The sequence below is a fragment of the Aulonocara sp. 'chitande type north' Nkhata Bay genome, linkage group LG16 (genome assembly GCF_057382095.1).
Source record: "Aulonocara sp. 'chitande type north' Nkhata Bay isolate Kocher_YH1m ecotype deep benthic linkage group LG16, A_spYH_male_GT1.1, whole genome shotgun sequence".
In the NCBI taxonomy this organism is placed as follows: Eukaryota; Metazoa; Chordata; class Actinopteri; order Cichliformes; family Cichlidae; genus Aulonocara; species Aulonocara sp. 'chitande type north' Nkhata Bay.
Genome location: NC_141359.1, coordinates 23,209,686 through 23,228,835, shown reverse-complemented (window position 1 = coordinate 23,228,835; position 19,150 = coordinate 23,209,686). Strand labels below are relative to the sequence as shown.

At 42.4% G+C, this 19,150-nt stretch overlaps 1 protein-coding gene across 2 annotated transcripts in view; it reads left to right on the top strand.

The window, feature by feature from the left end:
• Positions 1-19,150, top strand: part of LOC147311532 (ATP-binding cassette sub-family C member 4-like) — a 38,947-nt gene that overhangs the window by 2,298 nt on the left and 17,499 nt on the right. The window contains exons 3-20 of one of the 2 annotated variants that reach the window (XM_086265521.1): positions 1,196-1,316; positions 1,415-1,639; positions 1,726-1,815; positions 2,185-2,348; positions 2,451-2,576; positions 2,759-2,972; positions 3,105-3,212; positions 3,448-3,537; positions 3,882-4,073; positions 4,200-4,294; positions 4,377-4,463; positions 4,541-4,637; positions 5,752-5,980; positions 6,183-6,310; positions 6,460-6,497; positions 6,789-6,883; positions 7,307-7,453; positions 12,953-13,032. In XM_086265521.1, the coding sequence (XP_086121647.1) occupies positions 1,196-1,316; positions 1,415-1,639; positions 1,726-1,815; positions 2,185-2,348; positions 2,451-2,576; positions 2,759-2,972; positions 3,105-3,212; positions 3,448-3,537; positions 3,882-4,073; positions 4,200-4,294; positions 4,377-4,463; positions 4,541-4,637; positions 5,752-5,980; positions 6,183-6,310; positions 6,460-6,497; positions 6,789-6,883; positions 7,307-7,453; positions 12,953-13,032 (2,326 nt within the window). Of the gene's footprint in view, positions 1-1,195; positions 1,317-1,414; positions 1,640-1,725; positions 1,816-2,184; positions 2,349-2,450; positions 2,577-2,758; positions 3,009-3,104; positions 3,213-3,447; positions 3,538-3,881; positions 4,074-4,199; positions 4,295-4,376; positions 4,464-4,540; positions 4,638-5,751; positions 5,981-6,182; positions 6,311-6,459; positions 6,498-6,788; positions 6,884-7,306; positions 7,454-12,952; positions 13,033-19,150 lie in introns of both variants that reach the window. The other variant, XM_086265520.1, reaches the window with a different exon arrangement.

Sequence of the window (19,150 nt, the reverse complement as noted above, 5' to 3'; positions counted from 1 at the left end):
TAGAAGAATGATGTTTCATCCCTTCATTAGCATCTTACAAACATCTAATAATGTCAAGGCTTTTCTGAAGACAGTGATTTTTACAATCAAGTATTTGGCTAAAGAGCAGCATGGGTAAGGAGCTTGGTCTCATGTGGGAGATGGAGAAGTAGTGCTATCTATATATAGGTGGGCTCACCTCCAAGCACAATGTCAACCTTAATGCCAAACACTCTCACAGGGGGCAGTCCCTCCCATAAATCGGTGATGTCCAATTAAAGAGGTGCCAGGAAGTGGCAGGGACCTTCATGAATCTCTGGTTGGCTTTTACGCAGCTGGGTATTCTGCTATTGGAAAAGAGTGCACCTTTGTCTGGTGCATATGGCATTTTAGAGTACTAGCAGAAAGTTGAGTGGTGAATTCTTCTCTTTACTACAAACGCCGATGTGGCATTGATGTCAAGGAGGGCCTGATGACTGGCCTGGAATTAAGCATTGAGAGCAAAGTCTTAGTATGTAACAATAAGGGGTGTTACAGTAACCACTCTAATAGAAGAACAGAGTAAGAATGACCAGATGGTTTTTGTCTAGCTTCTTGACAAAATTTGAAATTAAAGTAAACATGAGCAGGGAAGTGGGCCAGACAAGGTAAGGAGGTCATAAGAACCTTATTGGCAGGTCACCAAGGCTACATTCACATTGGTTGTGAAATAGTGAATTGTTGAACTCTGTTGGAATTGTTTGGAGAGGATAAGAATAACTGAACAGTTTTTTGTGCAATGTTAAATACATTTTGAGAGGGCCGAGGTTGATGGTGGATAAAGCCGCAGCTGGATTCACGAACCTGCTCCTGCTTTTTACCTTTGTTTATGTCTCAGGTTGATATGACAGGATGTGAGCGTGTAAAATCCAGACAGCTATGCAGTGTGTATGCCACATACTGTTCACATTGTGTAGCATTGTATTTATTGTTAATATTATGTATCAGCAGTAGTGATAATAGCGATAATAGTGATCCATACCTGGTTAGTTAGTATGAGCAATATAAATTAACAATTATAATCCTTCACTCTTCTCTTAAAATACACTAAGTAGAAATTGATTTTGCTTCTTTCCTGGGGAATCACCAGCAGTGTATTGCTTTATTACTGGCTTTGAAAATCTTCCTATCAGGAGTATTAATTGGTTTTCTTTCTATTTTCCGACACATTTCAAAGGTACTGGAATCAAGAAATTCAACAGGCCGCAAACGATTTACGGTCGCCTAAACTTACCAAGGCCCTCATTGAGTGCTATTGGAAATCATACTTGCTCATTGGATCGTACATCTTTATAGAGGTATATCAAAGTAACAATGAAAGTGCACAGCAAGAAGTGAGAAGCTTTAAAATGTAAAATACACTGACATTTCTGTTTTACATTCCCTTTGCTATCAGGAAGTCATCAAAGTCATTCAGCCAGTGCTACTTGGAAAGCTGATCGAGTACTTTGAGAGCTACGACCTAGCTAACTCACCTGCGGTCTCTGAGGCGTACATCTACGCTGCAGGCATCTCACTCTCAACCATCAGTCTGACTGTCCTTCACCATCTCTATTTCTACCACGTTCAACGAGCTGGGATGAAGATTCGCGTGGCCGTGTGCCATATGATCTATCGAAAGGCGAGTCATTATGATATGCCTGCAAATAAATGCCATCCTCTGAATTCTGCCGTGGTAAATTGAACTTACACCTTTGTTCCGCAAAGGCTCTGTGTCTTAACAGCTCAGCACTGGCCAAAACAACTACAGGACAGATTGTGAACCTCTTATCCAATGATGTCAACAAGTTTGACGAGGTGAATGAAAATATCTGCACTCAGCTTCCAGTTTAAATGCTACCTTCCTGAAAGCTATATTGCTAAATTTTGCTTGGAACTGTTTTATACATATATTGATTGATTTATTTTGATTATTTTGAAGTCTCTGCTGTGTGGTGCTGCTGAACTATACTGTAATATACTGACAGGTGTTTCTATTATTTTGTCCATTGTATTTATTTGAGTGTTGGTGTTAAACGAGAAACACGAAGTTATAGCCTTACGTAGGTTTTTCTGCAGGGATTTATTATCTTGTATCTTTGAGTTAATGTTTTTCTTTTGACTTGCATTATAGATGACCTTACTCTCTTTGCCTTTGCAATATTTCTGCTTATGCTTTTCTTACAGGTCACATTATACTTGCACTTTCTGTGGATTGGTCCCCTGCAAGCAGTGTCTGTGATAATATTGTTGTTGTATGCGATCGGCCCGTCGTGTCTCGCGGGAATGGCTGTCTTCTTCTTTATGATGCCAGTACAGACCATGTTTGGACGTTTGTTCTCAAGACTGAGGTTTGAAGTCTTTTGCCAGATTCATTAAACATGCCATACATGTGCTGTTTTTCCTCCACGTGTTGTGTTGCATTGATTCCATAGTTTCAGTTTTTCTCTTAGGGCTGAAACAGCAGTCTTAACAGATGAGAGAATTCGCACAATGAGTGAAGTCATTTCTGGGATCCGAGTTATAAAGATGTACGGGTGGGAGAAGCCTTTTGGTGCGCTGGTGGATGAGGTCAGAAGGTACAGTTGATCTAACAATATACATATTCAGCCTCCAAATGTCTACCTGTAGAGGTTCAAGTGTGATATTGTAAAGTTATTTTTTAATATGAATATTAGAGTGAGTTAGAAGGAAGATTACTGTAAAGTGCAATAAAATAAAAACTGTGCCAAACACTGCCATCCTATTTTGTTTTCCACAGAATGGAAATCTCTAAGATCATGAAAAGCTCTTACCTGCGTGGCCTGAACATGGCGTCTTTCTTTGCAGCCAGCAAGGTCATCATCTTTGTCACCATCTGCGTTTATGTACTAACAGGGAACAAGTTGTCTGCCAGCAGAGTGTTCATGGCAGTTTCCCTCTACGGGGCAGTGCGACTCACCATCACGCTCTTTTTCCCCTGTGCCATAGAGAAGGTCTCTGAGTCTCTCATCAGCATAGAAAGGATTAAAGTAAATATATTACAGTTAGAGGCTATATATTTTCCAGTAGTGTGTTCTGATTACTTTGTATAAAAACTAAAACAAATAATCTACTATTCTTGTAAGCAATTTCTTCTGCTGGATGAAGTTGCTCCTCAGCATCTTGGCCTTCCTGTGGCAGAGAAGAAGGACTGCATGGTGAAAATTCAGGACTTAATATGCTACTGGAATAAGGTAGGAAACATTTTGGGAAATGCGTCTTTCCCTCTCATCCTAAATATGTATCGCATGCAATCTTCTGAGCCCTCGAAGCATAGCTAGTATTATACACTATGCTACACCAGCTGCGATGCTTGTGAGACAAATTTGTGGTTTTGAGCTATGCATAGTAGGTGAACCAAGAATTAAATTAATTGTTGTGTATTTACTACACACACCGATGTTCAAACTGGCTTACTTTTTCTTACAGACTCTTGAAACTCCAACCTTGCAGAATGTGTCTTTCGCAGTGAGATCAGAGCAGCTCCTGGCAGTAATTGGACCTGTTGGAGCTGGAAAGGTCAGGTCTGTTGTCAAGTCTCAGATTTAGTGAAGCACACACATGACCATGAGCCTGACATGGGTTAGGTAACTCTAAATACTTCTTACTGAAAATCTGTTGTGTTTACCACCAATTTCACAGCAGAAACCCTGCCTCTTAAGTTTCCTTATTAGTATATGATGCTTGTTTAATACATACATACTAAAATGTCCTCCCTAATTGGGAAACAGTTTTTGTAGGTTTGCTAGGCCTCTCGACTCCAGTTCCATGCTGAGTTCTCTGAGCAAGAAAGCGATTTTAAAGGTATTTCCCAAAATGTAAATATTGCAGTTTAAACCTAATTTTTTGTTTGTGCATTTCAGTCCTCGCTCCTCAGTGCCATACTGGGAGAACTGAGCCAGGAAAGTGGTGTCATCAAAGTCAAAGGAGAGCTTACATACACTTCTCAGCAACCCTGGATTTTACCTGGTACAATTCGAAGCAACATCCTTTTTGGCAAGGAGCTCAACCTCAAGAAGTATGATAGAGTACTGAGAGCCTGTGCCCTAAAGAGAGTGAGAATCACCTTGAAGCATGCTTGTCAATAATACAGTCTTGTAGCAAAGTTAGAGCTATTTTGGCTTTCAGTACTCTGGTGCAAATGGGAATGTTGGGAAAAGTTGCTTTTGTACCCTGATCAGGACATGGACCTGCTGCCAGGTGGTGACCTGGCGATTGTCGGGGACAGAGGGGCCAATCTCAGCGGAGGACAGAAGGCAAGGGTCAGCTTAGCAAGGTGTGCTGGACAACAATACAGAAAAATGCCGGCTTATTTGGTAACAGTGACAGAGATAAAGTCTGTGTGTGCGTCTTTTTAGAGCAGTGTACCAGGATGCAGATATCTATTTGCTTGATGACCCTCTCAGTGCTGTGGATGCTGAGGTGGGCCGGCACCTCTTTGAGGAGTAAGTCCTGTTGCCAGCATCTTACTGTTGTTTGTGAAAAGAAGTTGGCAGTTTTTCATGTTATTTCTTCTCTGCAGGTGTATTTGTGGACTTCTGAGGAAGAAGCCTCGTATCCTGGTTACTCATCAGCTACAGTATCTGAAGGCTGCCGATCAGATCGTCGTCTTAAAGGAGGTGTGAGCTTGAGTTTTGATTTAAAATACAAAATATCAGCAACTTTATTAGGTACACTTATGTAACTTCTCATGAATGCAAACGTCTAATCATCCAGTCACATGGCAGGGTGTCAGTGCATTTAGGGCCAGGGCCAGTAAACAGGGAAAAATTGCATTTGTGTTTAGTTTTTTGGGTGATTTATAAAAGTTGGGCTGTTTTCTAACCACAGGGGGAATAAGTTCATGTCAGTATCAAGCACAAAAAGTATGACAGGCTTTTTTGGTGTTAAATATCAGCGCGATTAGGTGTAAATTGTGTGTTGCAAATTTTAGCCAATCAGTTTACACACTTGATTTAATAACTCTCCTCTATATATTTAGCAAAGGAACTTCCAGGAGAACATGTGCAACAGAGTCAGTGGCAAAAATCTCTGAGTTCGATTGGAAAAACGTTTCATAATCTGAAAAGGGATGAACTGAACTAATAATATGATAACCAGTACATCCGCCGTTCAAGGAGTTTTAATCACAGTTTGTATTATTAGACATAGATTTTGGCCACTGCTAAAAGTTTGTTATTTTGTATGATGTATTGTATTTAAAAGCTCGCTAACACTTCAACAGTTCTATACCCCAAATTATTATGTTTTAAAACAAAGAAAAAATAAAATCAACCTAAAAAAATGAACTTCTGCTCCTTTTTTTGTACTTAATATCTCCATTTAAAGATGAAATTTATGAATTCCTGCCATCTAATTAGTATACATGGCCATGTTCAATGTAATATTATATTGATTAGCATTAAACTAGCATTAAAGCTAGGCAAAAGGCACAATGTACTTTTCTACTTTAACAGGAGTGTTTCGTAATAGTTTGGTTTTTTGCAACACTGTTGCCCTTTTGCAATACATTTTTTGACTTTGAGGAAAATAAGTTAAAAATAAGTTAAAATGCCAAAAAAAAAAATAAAAAAATAAGCCAAAACTGTTAATTTCTTTGTCTACGAGTTTGTTATTGGTAATATTAGCAGTAGTACATTTTCTTGAGCCTACATTTTATGTTGCCTATAGAATCTTTATGACAATATAAATCAGCTATGCCGTTATTAACTGCATTTCTTTTCTCTCTGTCAGGGCCAGATGGTGGCCCGAGGGACCTACAGTGAGTTGCAGGGCTCTGGACTAGATTTCACCTCTCTGCTCAAGGAGGATAAGGACCAGGACGAGCAGAGGCAGAACACCACTCCTCTCTCAGGCCCCGTCTCCGGCCTCCCCCACGCACTCTCTGACAACTCATCTATGTCTTCCCTTTCTTCCTCTCGTTACTCTTTGATTGAGGGAACAGAGCCACTTGCAATGGTAGGTGTATGTAAAGCACTAGATTTTAATTGGAAAAAGGTTTTTAACCAGGCATGTATAAAACTCCTCATGTGCCTGCCTGCTGTGCATCCTTTAAGCCACTAGAGTGCAGGAGAAGCTAACTTTTCCTGCTTACCGTTCACTACAGCCTGCTTTGAAGTGTTGCTAGATGACTGGAATTGACACTAGTGTCTATTTCTAGGTAGTGCAACCAACAAAGGAGGAAAGCCGCTTTGAAGGCAACGTCGGCCTGCATATGTATGTGAAATATTTCATGGCAGGTGCTAACTTCCTGGTCCTCTTGGTCCTCATTTTATTGAATGCCCTTGCACATGTGAGTTTACTTTTTACTTTCTATCATTATTGCAAAAATACAAAGGATTATTAATTTTTAACATAAGATTATTTGTAGTGACATTAGCAGTTTTGTTGTTTTCTTAATGTTTGACCTAAAAACATCTATGTTTTGTTTTGTTTTTTTAGCTTACATTTGTTCTGCAGGACTGGTGGCTTGCGTGCTGGTGAGGATTTGTTTTTTTGCAAAAATAAATACATTAAGTAATTAAAAAAAAATCAAATAATGGGATTCATAAGTGAACTGGGCGCATTTACCTGGACTGAAAATGGTTTAATAGAACATAAGTGAACAAAACTGTCTTTCTTGACTTTATCTGTCACTTGTTGAAACTGACCTTGTGCTTCGAGATGGGAGGAATGTGTGTTGTGTAGTGCCTTCACGTTGCAGCTTTATTCCTTTGTTGTGTTTATTTGTCCTTGTGGATTTTTGTTTCTTTTGTGACTTGACTCGACAGGGCCTCTGAACAGAAGCACATCAGTGTGACCGAGGACCTCAATGGCAGCTTCCCTCGGCAGCTGGACCTTGACCTGTACCTAGGTGTTTACGCAGGTGAAGCTCACTGAGCACATATTGCTTTTTGTGTACTCCTGAATCTCTGAATACCGCAGCCATTCAATGAACAGATCCACAGTTCTTTGGCTGTAGCCCAAGGCCTTCAAGGCCCAGTGTATGTGTACATGGGCCTCAGCTGTACAGCGAGATAGCAGTGCCTTTCTTGTTCTCTGCCGTTGGATTGCTCCGATTGCCTCCTTGTGACTCTCAGCCTCTTCACTCGCTCAGGCTTTGTGCTCACAGTGGTAAATCAGCATTCAAGCAAATGAAAAAAAAAAAAAACACAAATGAAGAGGAAAAAAATGTGTTTTTGTGCGTACAGTATGCTCAACAATGTCACTTGAAATGCATAGCTAATCACAGAACAAGCACAAGGATAAGACTATGCTGTGCTGATGTTAGTTTTTGTATTTTTGTCAGGTTTAACAGCCACTTCAGTTGTGTTTGGCTTCGTACGCAGTCTGATCTTCTTCAATGTCCTGGTGAGCTCGGCCCAGACCCTTCACAACAACATGTTTAACGCCATCCTCCGGACGCCAATACGTTTTTTTGACATCAACCCAATTGGTAAGTGGCTCACCAGCCTTTCGCGTTCACATTTTAATGACATAGCCTTTTTTATAGCATGGTCAGTGATATGAGATGTTTATATCCAGAAGGACCTGCATCCAGTCGTTGCTGGAACATCTGGCCACTAGAGAGCAGACTGCTCCTTACTTTGTCATGTTTTCATCCACTTAAAAACATTCAAATACTTTTCTTTATCCTCTATAATTTGTCATGGCTATCAGGTTTCTTATGATGTAATCATTTATACATTCATGTTTTGTTTTTTTATTTTTAATTAATATTTTAATCTGCTTAATTAAGATGTTTTTCCCATGTTAGGTTTTTAAACAGTCATGTTTTATTTAATGTGAATAAACAATATAAACAACTCATAAATATTTATCTAAGATGTATAATAATAATAAAGAAGTTTAAAATGAAATGATTGTAAAAGTCACTGCTGGCAGGTAAAGACTGTGCAAGCAAGATGTTAATTGTGTCAAAACGGTGGTGATATGACTTCATTTTTTAGCCATAATGTACTTAGAACCAGCAAAGAAACTGCTATCTATTTCATTGTGAGCCTGAACAAAAACAGCAAACAATCAGATTGAATATATGGTGTTTGCAGTAGATCTTGGACGGTGTTGCGTGTGGATTATAAAGAAGTGTAAATAGAGACATATTTGCTTTGTGCGCTGTATCAGAAATGTTGATTATTTCATTAGCTTTGTAGGCTGGAGCTGCTGGGTCACTAAAGCTGGCAGATGGACGTCATTTTAAAAGTGAGCAAACACTCCAAACGTGTCTGACTTTACTCAGGGAGGGAAGCAGTTCTTTTTTCTTTATTTTTTTTAAATAGGCGTCAATGAATGTGAGTGGATAATTCAAGATTTGCTTAAATTAGCTTTTTTTCCCCTCTTCTCCATAATTTATCTCCATAATATTAGTGCATTAATTAAAGACCTGTTTTAATTAGGTGAAGTAATGTCACTACAATCTGTCATTCATATCCAAAGTCAACTGTCAAGTGGCCCACTTTGATAACTTTAATTTTTCTGGAGCATTGTTCACCCGTCAGTAGATAATTACTCTGCCTAATCTCCTCATAGTGACATGCGTGTACAACACAATCAGCTTGGGTGGGAATTCTCAACAAGAAGGGGAACTTGTATCTGTATAATGAGTCATAATAAGCTGGTAACACAAGTCTAAATATGATTTGAGGGTGTTCAGGAGCTTGTGGTTTCTGCTAGCATTAGAAGTGGGTGTAGCGACAAAGCTTTTCTTTGCAAAGCTGTGTTTGGAGCAAACACCGCGTGTCTTAATCTTTGACTTTTGTTTTTACTGCCGCCGTTGTGTTATGCATTGGACTACCTGGCAGCTTATCTGGGTGTGCCTTGCTCGGTAATCTATGCACAGGAGGAGAACAAACACTTTGAATAATGTAATAATCTGTTTAATAGCGCAGCAAAGGAGAGGCTTAACAGACACTGCTATCTGATCGCTGTTGTGCTGCTATCAGTAACCATTGTGTGACCAGTCCAGTCATTACAGCTCGGTTGCTAGTCTGGCAAACAACACTATGTTTGACTGGATTTACACACACACACACACACACACACACACACACACACACACACACACACACACACACACACACACACACACAACTATCCCGGAGTCTGCGTTTCCTTTTTCCTCCATTCAGTCAGCAATAAATTAAGAAAATATATATCAGTATTTTTATTTGCACTGTGTAAATAAATTCAACGTACTTATATTTTACCCCCCCCCCCTTCTTTTGTTATGTATTGTTAATTAATTTATTACCTCAAGTAAAAAAGCATCATGACAAAAGCAGCTGTTGTCAGCTCCTCTTCTTCCCTTCCTAATGTTTTCTTTCTGTCTAAACACTTTTGTTCTTTAAAAAAAAAACACCCTGCCACTTCCATCACAGCGTTTACATTCACTACTGTCTTGTCGTAAGTGTGAGTGATTTGTAACTGTGTGCACATGTGTTGTTAAGGATTTGACAGCTGTTTACATGTGTAAGTGATAGGTGCGCTGCTGCTGCTGCTGCTGCTGCTGCTGCTGAACAGGCCCGGTGTTTGATAGCCGTCCTCAGAGTTAAAGGTTACCATTTCAAGCGTCGCTGCACAAAGGTCTTATTTGTTATTCTGTGAATGTGGTTTATAACAATGGAGTACAGCTGTGGTGAATTATGATTGACGGAGAGGTATTGTGGCTCTTCTGTATCTGCCACTGAATACCACTGCGCCATTTAAATCTGTGACTGTGTTATCTTTTGTGCTGCACAGACATAGTTGATTTCCAAGTTGGTGCTTTCAGTGATTAAAACTCTTTTTCGCGTTGTGACAGTACTCTTTGATAATTTTAGAGATGACAGAAACCACAAGCAGCTTTTTCCTCCGTTTTATTATTTTAAATGGCTTTAAATATTCATGTTGCCCCGTTTGAGTAATGTGTACAGTCTTATTGCAGCTGTTCATCCAAATGTGATCCATTTAGAGCAGCACAGACAGCGGTGGATGTGTTGAGCTGATGTTGATCCCTGTAATTTAGTGTCATTGAGTGGGCTAATCCCCTCAGAGACTGCAGGCCAGGGCTTCAGCTCATCAGCACAGTCGAGGAGTGGAGTTTCAGTCAACACATGCACAGACACACATCCACAGCCCTGTCTCCCATCAGCATAGTGGGCCATCTCAGAGCTGGGTGTTGCTGTTGACGCAGTGAACATTAGATCTTCTGTAGTCACTGATGTGAGATTCTAATTGTGTCCACAGAGGCAATGTTTTTAATGTCTGTATTTCAGGTCTGGGATGCAAGAGTGTTAGGAGTGAAGTGAAGGAAGTACTGCAGAGAGGATGATGATATCGAAGTGTGTAAATTGAATGTGGAGATGGAGCCGTGTGTGTGTGTGCAGTATGGCTGATAGGGCTCCCCCTCGCTCTGCACTTCCACTATTTAATTGCATGAAAGGGAAGGAGAGGAGATTGCAGGAGCCTGGCGGTGTGAGCGAAGAGAATGGATTTAGAATGTATTAGTATTGGCAGCAAGGCGCCGGCGGTGGGAGGCTGCCCCAGGCCTCCGGGCCCTTCATGGAAGTGCAGGTGAGCCGTGCCACCTCCAGCCTTGGCAGCCCCCTCCCTAGTATTTCTTCATTATCACACTTGTCTCACTGAAGGGCCCCTCCAACTGCACTGGGGCCCACACATGGAGCGGCTCTGAGTCGTCTCCTTATCTTGATGTTTACAGGGAACAGCGATTTGCCACACGCCCCGCTCTAGCCGGACCCCACTGTTCCACTTCTTTAAGTGTGATTGGGGGCCCTTCTCACCTAATATCTCCACCTAAGAGGCCACCTTAGTTGGGAGGGTTTGATATTTCCTGAGCCTGAAAAGTGGTGCAAATCACCCCTGGAGTCTTAAAGCATGAGAAATTGTTTGATACTAATGCTGCTGATATCCTGAAACGTCTATACCCCTCTGCACACAATAGGTGATATTGTTGACAACCACCCAGAGTGATTGAAGCCATTGTCCCACACCGATCTTACCTCATAGGCATTTCCAGTCAGTGAATGTCTTTGTGTAACTGCATCACTGTAATGTATCCCCTCTATAGTCTGTGCAGGATGGAGAAGGCTCTTTACTTCATCCCCTCTGAAACTCTGTGTTAACTGAGCCGCTTGTCAAACAGCTGATAGCTGACTGATGTTCTCTGCTCTAGCACCCTCTAACCATTGTATGATGTAACCCAGAGAAACCTATCCTTTTCTTATTGGCATTGTTTGTCAGATATGCATGAATTTGGGTCATCTATGGCTTAGACAGTAAAATTACGTAAAATATTATTGGAGCTTTCACAAACACAGTTTGACAAGTACTCCCCCCTTATTTCCAGACTAAAGCAGCGAAATTCTGCATTGGTATAGTAAGCGCTCTACCCCCTTGCTTGAACCCTCCCCTCGGGATGTCTGTATGCTAAAGGGGCACTCACACTGTGAATAAGATTAGTCTGCCTCCAAGTGTACAACATGCTTACGCCACTTGACTTTGAATCAGTGCTGATTTGGAGCATTGCTGGGTTGTTGCGGGGAATAATGCTCTGGCTGGGTTTTTGCAATGGCTGTTATGGGGAGCCCGGCCTCGTCTGCATGCATGTTTTTAGGCAGGAGCGGCATTTTGGATAAAGCTGTAAGCTGCTTACGGCCGTGGAGAGAGGTGATTACAGGGCCCACCTCCGTAGGACTGACTAAGAGGCTCGGAGGCAAGTTTTAGGTCAGCCGTGCCATGGCTCCACCACGCCTCCAGAGTGCCATGCCACCACATTCTGCCACCATGTTGCTCAGTGTTTCCTTTCTCTTTTCTTTTACCAAGTCACACCCTATTCCATGGTATATTCTGTGAGCCTAGATAAACTCATCTGCATGCCTGTATTGGTTTGTTTAACTCTATCAGGGGTTGCACCCTGCATTTTGTGAGTACTGCTTTATTTACATTGTCGTCAGACAGATATTACTGTGTGCATAGCCATTTGTCATAGTGGAATACAGCTGCTCTCCTAAATACATTAACAAACATCATGGCCGTATTTTAGGCACACTGCAGATTGTTTGTGTCTTTTGACCTTTGAAGAGTTCAAGCTGTGGCAGTGCTGCCGCTGCTCTGGTACCTGTTGTCTGCCTCTGAGAACCAGGGGTCTTCCTTCAGGGACAGAGATAGTAAAAGCCTTTCTGTCTTGCCTGCCTTTAAGGAAGTGTGCTTTGGGGATTGGCTATCAGTGACCCTGCAGTACACAGTGTGTGAAAGCAGCTGGAGTGTAATCTTATGTGCTGTGGGATCAGAATAGTGGAGCAAAGTTACTAAAGGAGTAACAATAAGGGGCTGCCACAGCACCTGCAGAGCACTAGCCAAAATAATGAACGACCGAGCAGATTGGAGGCAACTCAATTAACGTCACTGACACTGCCAGTCAGAACATAAAGGCAGGTACGCAGCTTCTGTTGGCCTTTTGTTCCCTAACAAAAGGTTCCCTCGTGTATTCAGCCAAGAGTAGGACAGTCTTTATGAATCACTAGATAAATAATGATTCATTGTTTAATCTAGATAGGCCTGTGTTTTCCATTTGATATCACACTGTATGTAACCTCTGTTCTATTAAGGGGACTCTGATAACAGTTGCTTAATAGTCTAAAGACACGAACGGAATTGAAACTAACAAAATATTGTTTTTATGAATGCAGAGTAGTTAATGGATAAAGCAGATCTGCATTTGGTTTAGATTTGTTGCTCCGAATGTCATATCTGAACCTGTAACAGTAAAAAACTTAATATGATAAATATTCAAGGAATTGCTTATTTTTTCAGCTCGCTTAAGTGCACTATTATTGTTGTACAAATGGCATAACAATATTGGCAATATAAGAAAAATGCTGTTTCTATTATAGAGATATTTTTTTAATCTGTTCTTTTGTATTGTGCTTTTTCTCAGGAAGAATCCTCAACAGGTTTTCGAAGGACATCGGTTACCTGGACTCTCTGCTTCCATGGACGTTTGTGGACTTTATCCAGGTGAGTCTCACCTCGGCAGGTTTGGTTGCTGGCGCAGCAGCATGGGGAGGCCATTTCATGCCTGGCTAAACCTGCTTTGTGGTCCGGGTCCCCTAATCTGGAAACAATTACTGTAGGATTACCCGCCAGCGCAGCCCAGCGCCTGCACAGATTTAATAAAAGTGTGCACATAGGCTGAGGGTGTGGCTCCCTCAGCGTGGCACAACAGAAGTGGCATCTTCAGAGAATGTGTAAGGAGAATAAGGAAGTGATTGGAAGAGAGAAAGGGACCAAAGAGGAAATAAAGCCACATGATGGGTCAGATGTGGAAGGGAAAATAGTGGAAATGTCAGGAGAGGGTGAAGTGAGGATATTGTGTCGAGTGGCAAAGAGAAAAAGTCTGACATGAAGTGTTTACAGGAGTACACCTGGACTTTCGCCTCTTAGCCCAATTCGCTTAATGCTTAACAGGTCTTATTGACCTGCTAGCCAAGGGCCACCCTGATGCAAGCCCAGGTTAGGTTACCAAATGCCACCCTGCCACCATGACAGCCATCTCCCACGAAACCCTGCGGAGATGAGCCAGCTCATGCACCTAGCGCCACAAAGAAGGGAATGTTCGCTGCACAATTCGAGGTAGAGGAGCAGGCGTGGCTCCTTGGTTCGGGCCAAAGAATAGAACAAAGGCGCGCTGAAAATGAATCCCCCCTCCACAATGCCTGAATGATGTTTGTGGCAGATACCCATCTCACAGTAGACAAAAGCCATCTTAAATGCTGAAAGCACAAAAGAATAAACGCACAAAAGCTTTTTGTCTGCTATAGTTCCCCTCATTTTGATAATAAGGTGAATAATGGTTAAAGTAAAATAATAACTTTTGTAGAGGGCCAATAGGTCCAACCAACAACAGTGAGAGTAGACCACGTCCTGACATAAAACACAGATGGGTTTCAGCTGTGCACTTTTACTTGAATTTCTCCTGCTTTCCTCTTTTTTCTAACTGTGTCTTGATGTAAAAGAAATAAAATCTAGACCAGGCCACGTCAAAATCAGACTGGATATGTGCGCATTAGTCTTTTGCTGTAGCTGAAAGTGGGATGTGATTGTTAGAGTGGACAAAGGTAGCATCCTTTGGACAAAGCACTTTTGTTTGTGCTGCTTTCTGCTCTTGTTTGCAGGTGTCTTTCACGGAGCAGCCTTTAATGCTTTCAGGAAGGAAGATTTTCACTCTTTTTTTTATCAAAGTATTAGCTGTTGAGAAAAGCTGCTGATCTCCACTATTGTTGCTCATTCGTGGAGGGACGTTTCCCCATAGTTATTGTCTAAATGGTTGTCAGAAGGGAATAAAGTGAAACTTCATAAACAATGCCCTAACTGGTTTATCTCTTTCTATGGAGAGAGGCCGCTTCTGTGTGGGGATTTGTGCCTTAGCCTCTCCCCCCTCCTTTCTATGGTGGAGTAAGCACTTCACAGCCCTTCAGCACTGCCCCCCAAACCTGCCTAACAAGGGGATTCCCTCAAGCTGGGGGAACCTGGTTACACCCCAGAGCCCTATTTTTCACAGGTCTCATTTAGTAGTAATTTAGTATATTGGGGAAAAAGCCTCTTTCTCTTCCATCTTTATGGTCAGGGGACAAAGACAGAAATGTCAATTAAAAACACCTCAGGCTTTGGGAACTGTCAGCTTTTGTGTGGACTTGACCTTTAAATCCTGGGTTGCCTCTATTTTCACAGAGAGGGCAGAGGAGGAGGCCAAGACAATAGGGGGTGAGTACAGGGGTCTTTCAGCGGATTTTTGTGTGAAGGCTCTTGACCAAGTCGCACCACCAACTGTTGGGACCTGCACTGCATTTATAGCCCTGCTTATCCAGTCAAAATTCAGTTTGTCCGGATGTTTTCACTAAGACACCAGCTGACTTAAGTGTGACCCAGCCTGCTCTTGCCAACGCTAATTCCTTATAAAGACGGGAATAAACAAATTACGGCAATAAACCCTTTTGTGTGCGTGTGAGAAAGAGCAAAAAAAGAAACAGAGACAAACCAAGCACTGAAGGGCTGAACACGCACACAAGTGCAGAGAAAAGACAGCTATTGTCTAAAGAAACACTGGCGGGTGGATCGTTGTGTGAGTCTCTATATTGTGGCACATTGTGTATCAGGCCTCTTTAGTGGCTTTGTGGGATATGAGAACTGCTGACGTAATCGTGGACGCTGTAGGATGGGATTTCACCTGGCTTTCTCTGCTTCTTTACCACGCTGGCGACTAAAGACTGCACTGGCTCCAGGCATTACACAGGTTAGCCTGAGAAACACAGAAGATGGTCCAGTGGAAACATATATAGGCTGTGCCATTAACCCTCTTTGAGCATTGTTTTTATGACAGTGCCTTTGTGACACAGAAAGGTGAGCGGCGGCCTTAGGATCACTGACCTATGCTTGTCTCCCTGAAAAATAAAGCGAAACAGAGGAAAACATCATCATGTGACCCTGCGTGTGTATTTGTGTGCGCTTAACTGGCCACTCAGCAATACCACACATGGTCATTTGATGGCGAGCACCGGCCAGCAAAAGCTTCCCGTGTGAGTATGTGTGGTCTCCCATGATGCTGTGGTCCAGCACCTCAGCTGGTCTGACTCAGAATGCAGGCCAGACCCAGGGCCCTTTGAGCCTGGGAACTGACACAACAAAGTCCCAATCTAATCTTGAATCTCACCTCACGTCAGAATGACGAGGACAATGAATTCTAGGCTGACTTTTGTATTTCTGAATTGTTGTTTTTTGTGTGTGTGTGTTGTTTTCAGGAGGGAAAAAAAAGGCTGAATGAATTTGCTGGACACTAGTGATTTATAGTAGAGAGTGAGGGGAGACCACATTTCAAAGCCTTTCTCTTATTTCCAAAATGGGGTTGGAAATCAGCAGCTTGACTGAGCCCAAATAAGTGACTTCTTTTACCTTTTCACAGCACACAAAGGCCTAATCCTAGGACTACTTGAGCCACCAATGTAGACAGCGTCTGAGACCACCACAGTATGTGTCAGACCTTCCTCACCACACACAAAACACATTGACTGCAGCTTTATGAAGTGAAAATGGCCCAGAAAGGGAAAATGTGAAGGAGGTGTCCACAGTCATTTCACCCAAAGAAAAGCCACAGCATCTGGGCATTTAATGCTAAAATAAAGCCCAAACACAGAGTAGAATGGATTGGGTCACTTGTATTGTTCCAGAGCCCAAGTGGAACGGCCCTGTTTTGTTTCAGTACCACTGACCCTTGCAACTTATTGTGCTGCTCAGTCACAGAAAAAGTGTGGAGTTTAAAAAAAAAAAAGAAGAAAAAATTCCAACGATGACAGAGGACTTCTTTTGAGAATTTTTCTTTACCACGCTCACCCCTCATTTCCTGTTTTGTTTGCACTTCTTTCCCAGTGGCAAATATTGCACACTGTCAGTAAATAAAGGGAGGATGAAAAAGGGAGTTGTAAAAAGCATAATGATTCCGTCTGTCCGGAGGGATGTTTAATTAAAGCGAAGTGTTTATTTTCAGCTGGTGAACAACAGTCGCTATCATTGCCGAACACAAATATAGCAATTAACTCCAATTTTCTACATTTATTTGGACATCAAAGAGCTGATAGAATCATTGAGAAAATAAAGCAATTAGGGTCAGCAGAGATCTGAATGGTCTTTGGACACAGCAGTGCGCCCAGTTTGCCTGAATGACTGAATCGCATGCGTGCGGTAGCTTTCTTTTCTCGCTAAAGAGCTATTAGAGCTAATTCTTTATTTAAACAGTTTGTATACAAAACCTTTCATCCTTTTATCCACTTTTATGTGCAGCGGGATGTGGCTTTGGGAGTTTTCTGTTCCTGTGTGGTTTCATAGGAGATATGGATGTGGTCTGAGGGGGTGAGGTGTATACTTGTAGGCTCACTTATCAGAGTCATCTGTGTGTAGTGTGGGTGGGGGCCACGGTGTCCCCGATCCTGACACGATAAGCGCCAAACCACGCAAATGGATCACATCAAACAGGGCCTTGGCGACAGCGGGCCCTGGGGAGCAGGAGGAGGCAAGGCTTGTATCTAATGGTTCCTGTTCCTCCTACGGTCCCCTTAGATGACCCCACTGTTAGATAAAGCCAGCCTGGCTCAGACGTTTGTGGCCACTGCTGAAATGGGCCCAATTAGAATTCAGATTAACCAACCAGCAAAATGTGAATGAGCAGTGTCACTGTGTCACCAGTCATCAACTGGGTAGTGAAAGAAAAACAGTGTAGGTGATAAGACATTTGTTCAGTTAATATTTGATCCCCGCAAGGGAAGGCTGGATAACACGCGGTAATGGCCTGTGTGCCACCATCTCACTTTGCAGTCTGGTAGCCTTCCATCAAGGCTAAGATTGAAACTTATGTACTGTGAAATTCTTGGGATCAGTTGTGCTCAGTAGCTTCGACTCACTGTTTGATTGTGTGGGCTCCACTACTGCAATGGTTAGACTAGTAATTCCCTCTTATCTGAACTGCAAATGGAATTGACTGGCTTTTCATCATAAAACTACACTGAAAGTGATCATGCTTAAATGTGTGCTTAAGTAGCAGATAACATCCGTAATTAAGGTGCTAAATTAAATTTTCATCTCTCTGGGCTAGTCTGAGTCCACTGAAGGTAACAGTATGATCCTAATCTCCACGTTTTAGGATTCATCTTTTTGGATGTATCTAATTTCAGGGTGTGAGGTTTCAGTCGAACACAACGTATGCCTTTCGGTTAGGAAGTGTTCTTCCAACCCACATTAATGGCTGGAAGAAATGTTGATATACAGTGGGGCAAAAAAGTATTTAGTCAGCCACCGATTGTGCAAGTTCCCCCACTTAAATGATGACAGAGGTCAGTAATTTGCACCAGAGGTACACTTCAACTGTGAGAGACAGAATGTGAAAAAAAAATCCATGAATCCACATGGTAGGATTTGTAAAGAATTTATTCGTAAATCAGGGTGGAAAATAAGTATTTGGTCACCTCAAACAAGGAAAATCTCTGGCTCTCACAGACCTGTAACGTCTTCTGTAAGAAGCTTTTCTGTCCCCCACCCGTTACCTGTATGAATGGCACCTGTTTGAACTCATCATCTGTATAAAAGACACCTGTCCACAGCCTCAAACAGTCAGACTCCAAACTCCGCCATGGCCAAGACCAAAGAGCTTTCGAAGGACACCAGGAAAAGTATTGTAGACCTGCACCAGACTGGGAAGAGTGAATCTACAATAGGCAAGCAGCTTGGTGTGAAAAAATCAACTGTGGGAGCAATCATCAGAAAATGGAAGACATACAAGACCACTGATAATCTCCCTCGATCTGGGGCTCCACGCAAGATCTCATCCCGTGGGGTCAAAATGATCATGAGAACGGTGAGCAAAGATCCCAGAACCACACGGGGGGACCTGGTGAATGACCTGCAGAGAGCTGGGACCAAAGTAACAAAGGTCACCATCAGTAACACACTACAACGGCAGGGAATCAAATCCCGCAGTGCCAGACGTGTTCCGCTGCTGAAGCCAGTGCATGTCCAGGCCCGTCTGAAGTTTGCCAGAGAGCACATGGATGATACAGCAGAGGATTGGGAGAATGTCATGTGGTCAGATGAAACCAAAGTAGAACTTTTTGGTATAAACTCAACTCATCGTGTTTGGAGGAAGAAGAATACTGAGTTGCATCCCAAGAACACCATACCTACTGTGAAGCATGGGGGTGGAAACATCATGCTATGGGGCTGTTTTTCTGCCAAGGGGACAGGACGACTGATCCGTGTTAAGGACAGAATGAATGGGGCCATGTATCGTGAGATTTTGAGCCAAAACCTCCTTCCATCAGTGAGAACTTTGAAGATGAAACGAGGCTGGGTCTTCCAACATGACAATGATCCAAAACACACCGCCCGGGCAACAAAGGAGTGGCTCCGTAAGAAGCATTTGAAAGTCCTGGAGTGGCCTAGCCAGTCTCCAGACCTCAACCCCATAGAAAATCTGTGGCGGGAGTTGAAAGTCCGTGTTGCTCGGCGACAACCCCAGAACATCACTGCTCTCGAGAAGATCTGCATGGAGGAATGGGCCAAAATACCAGCTACTGTGTGTGCAAACCTGGTA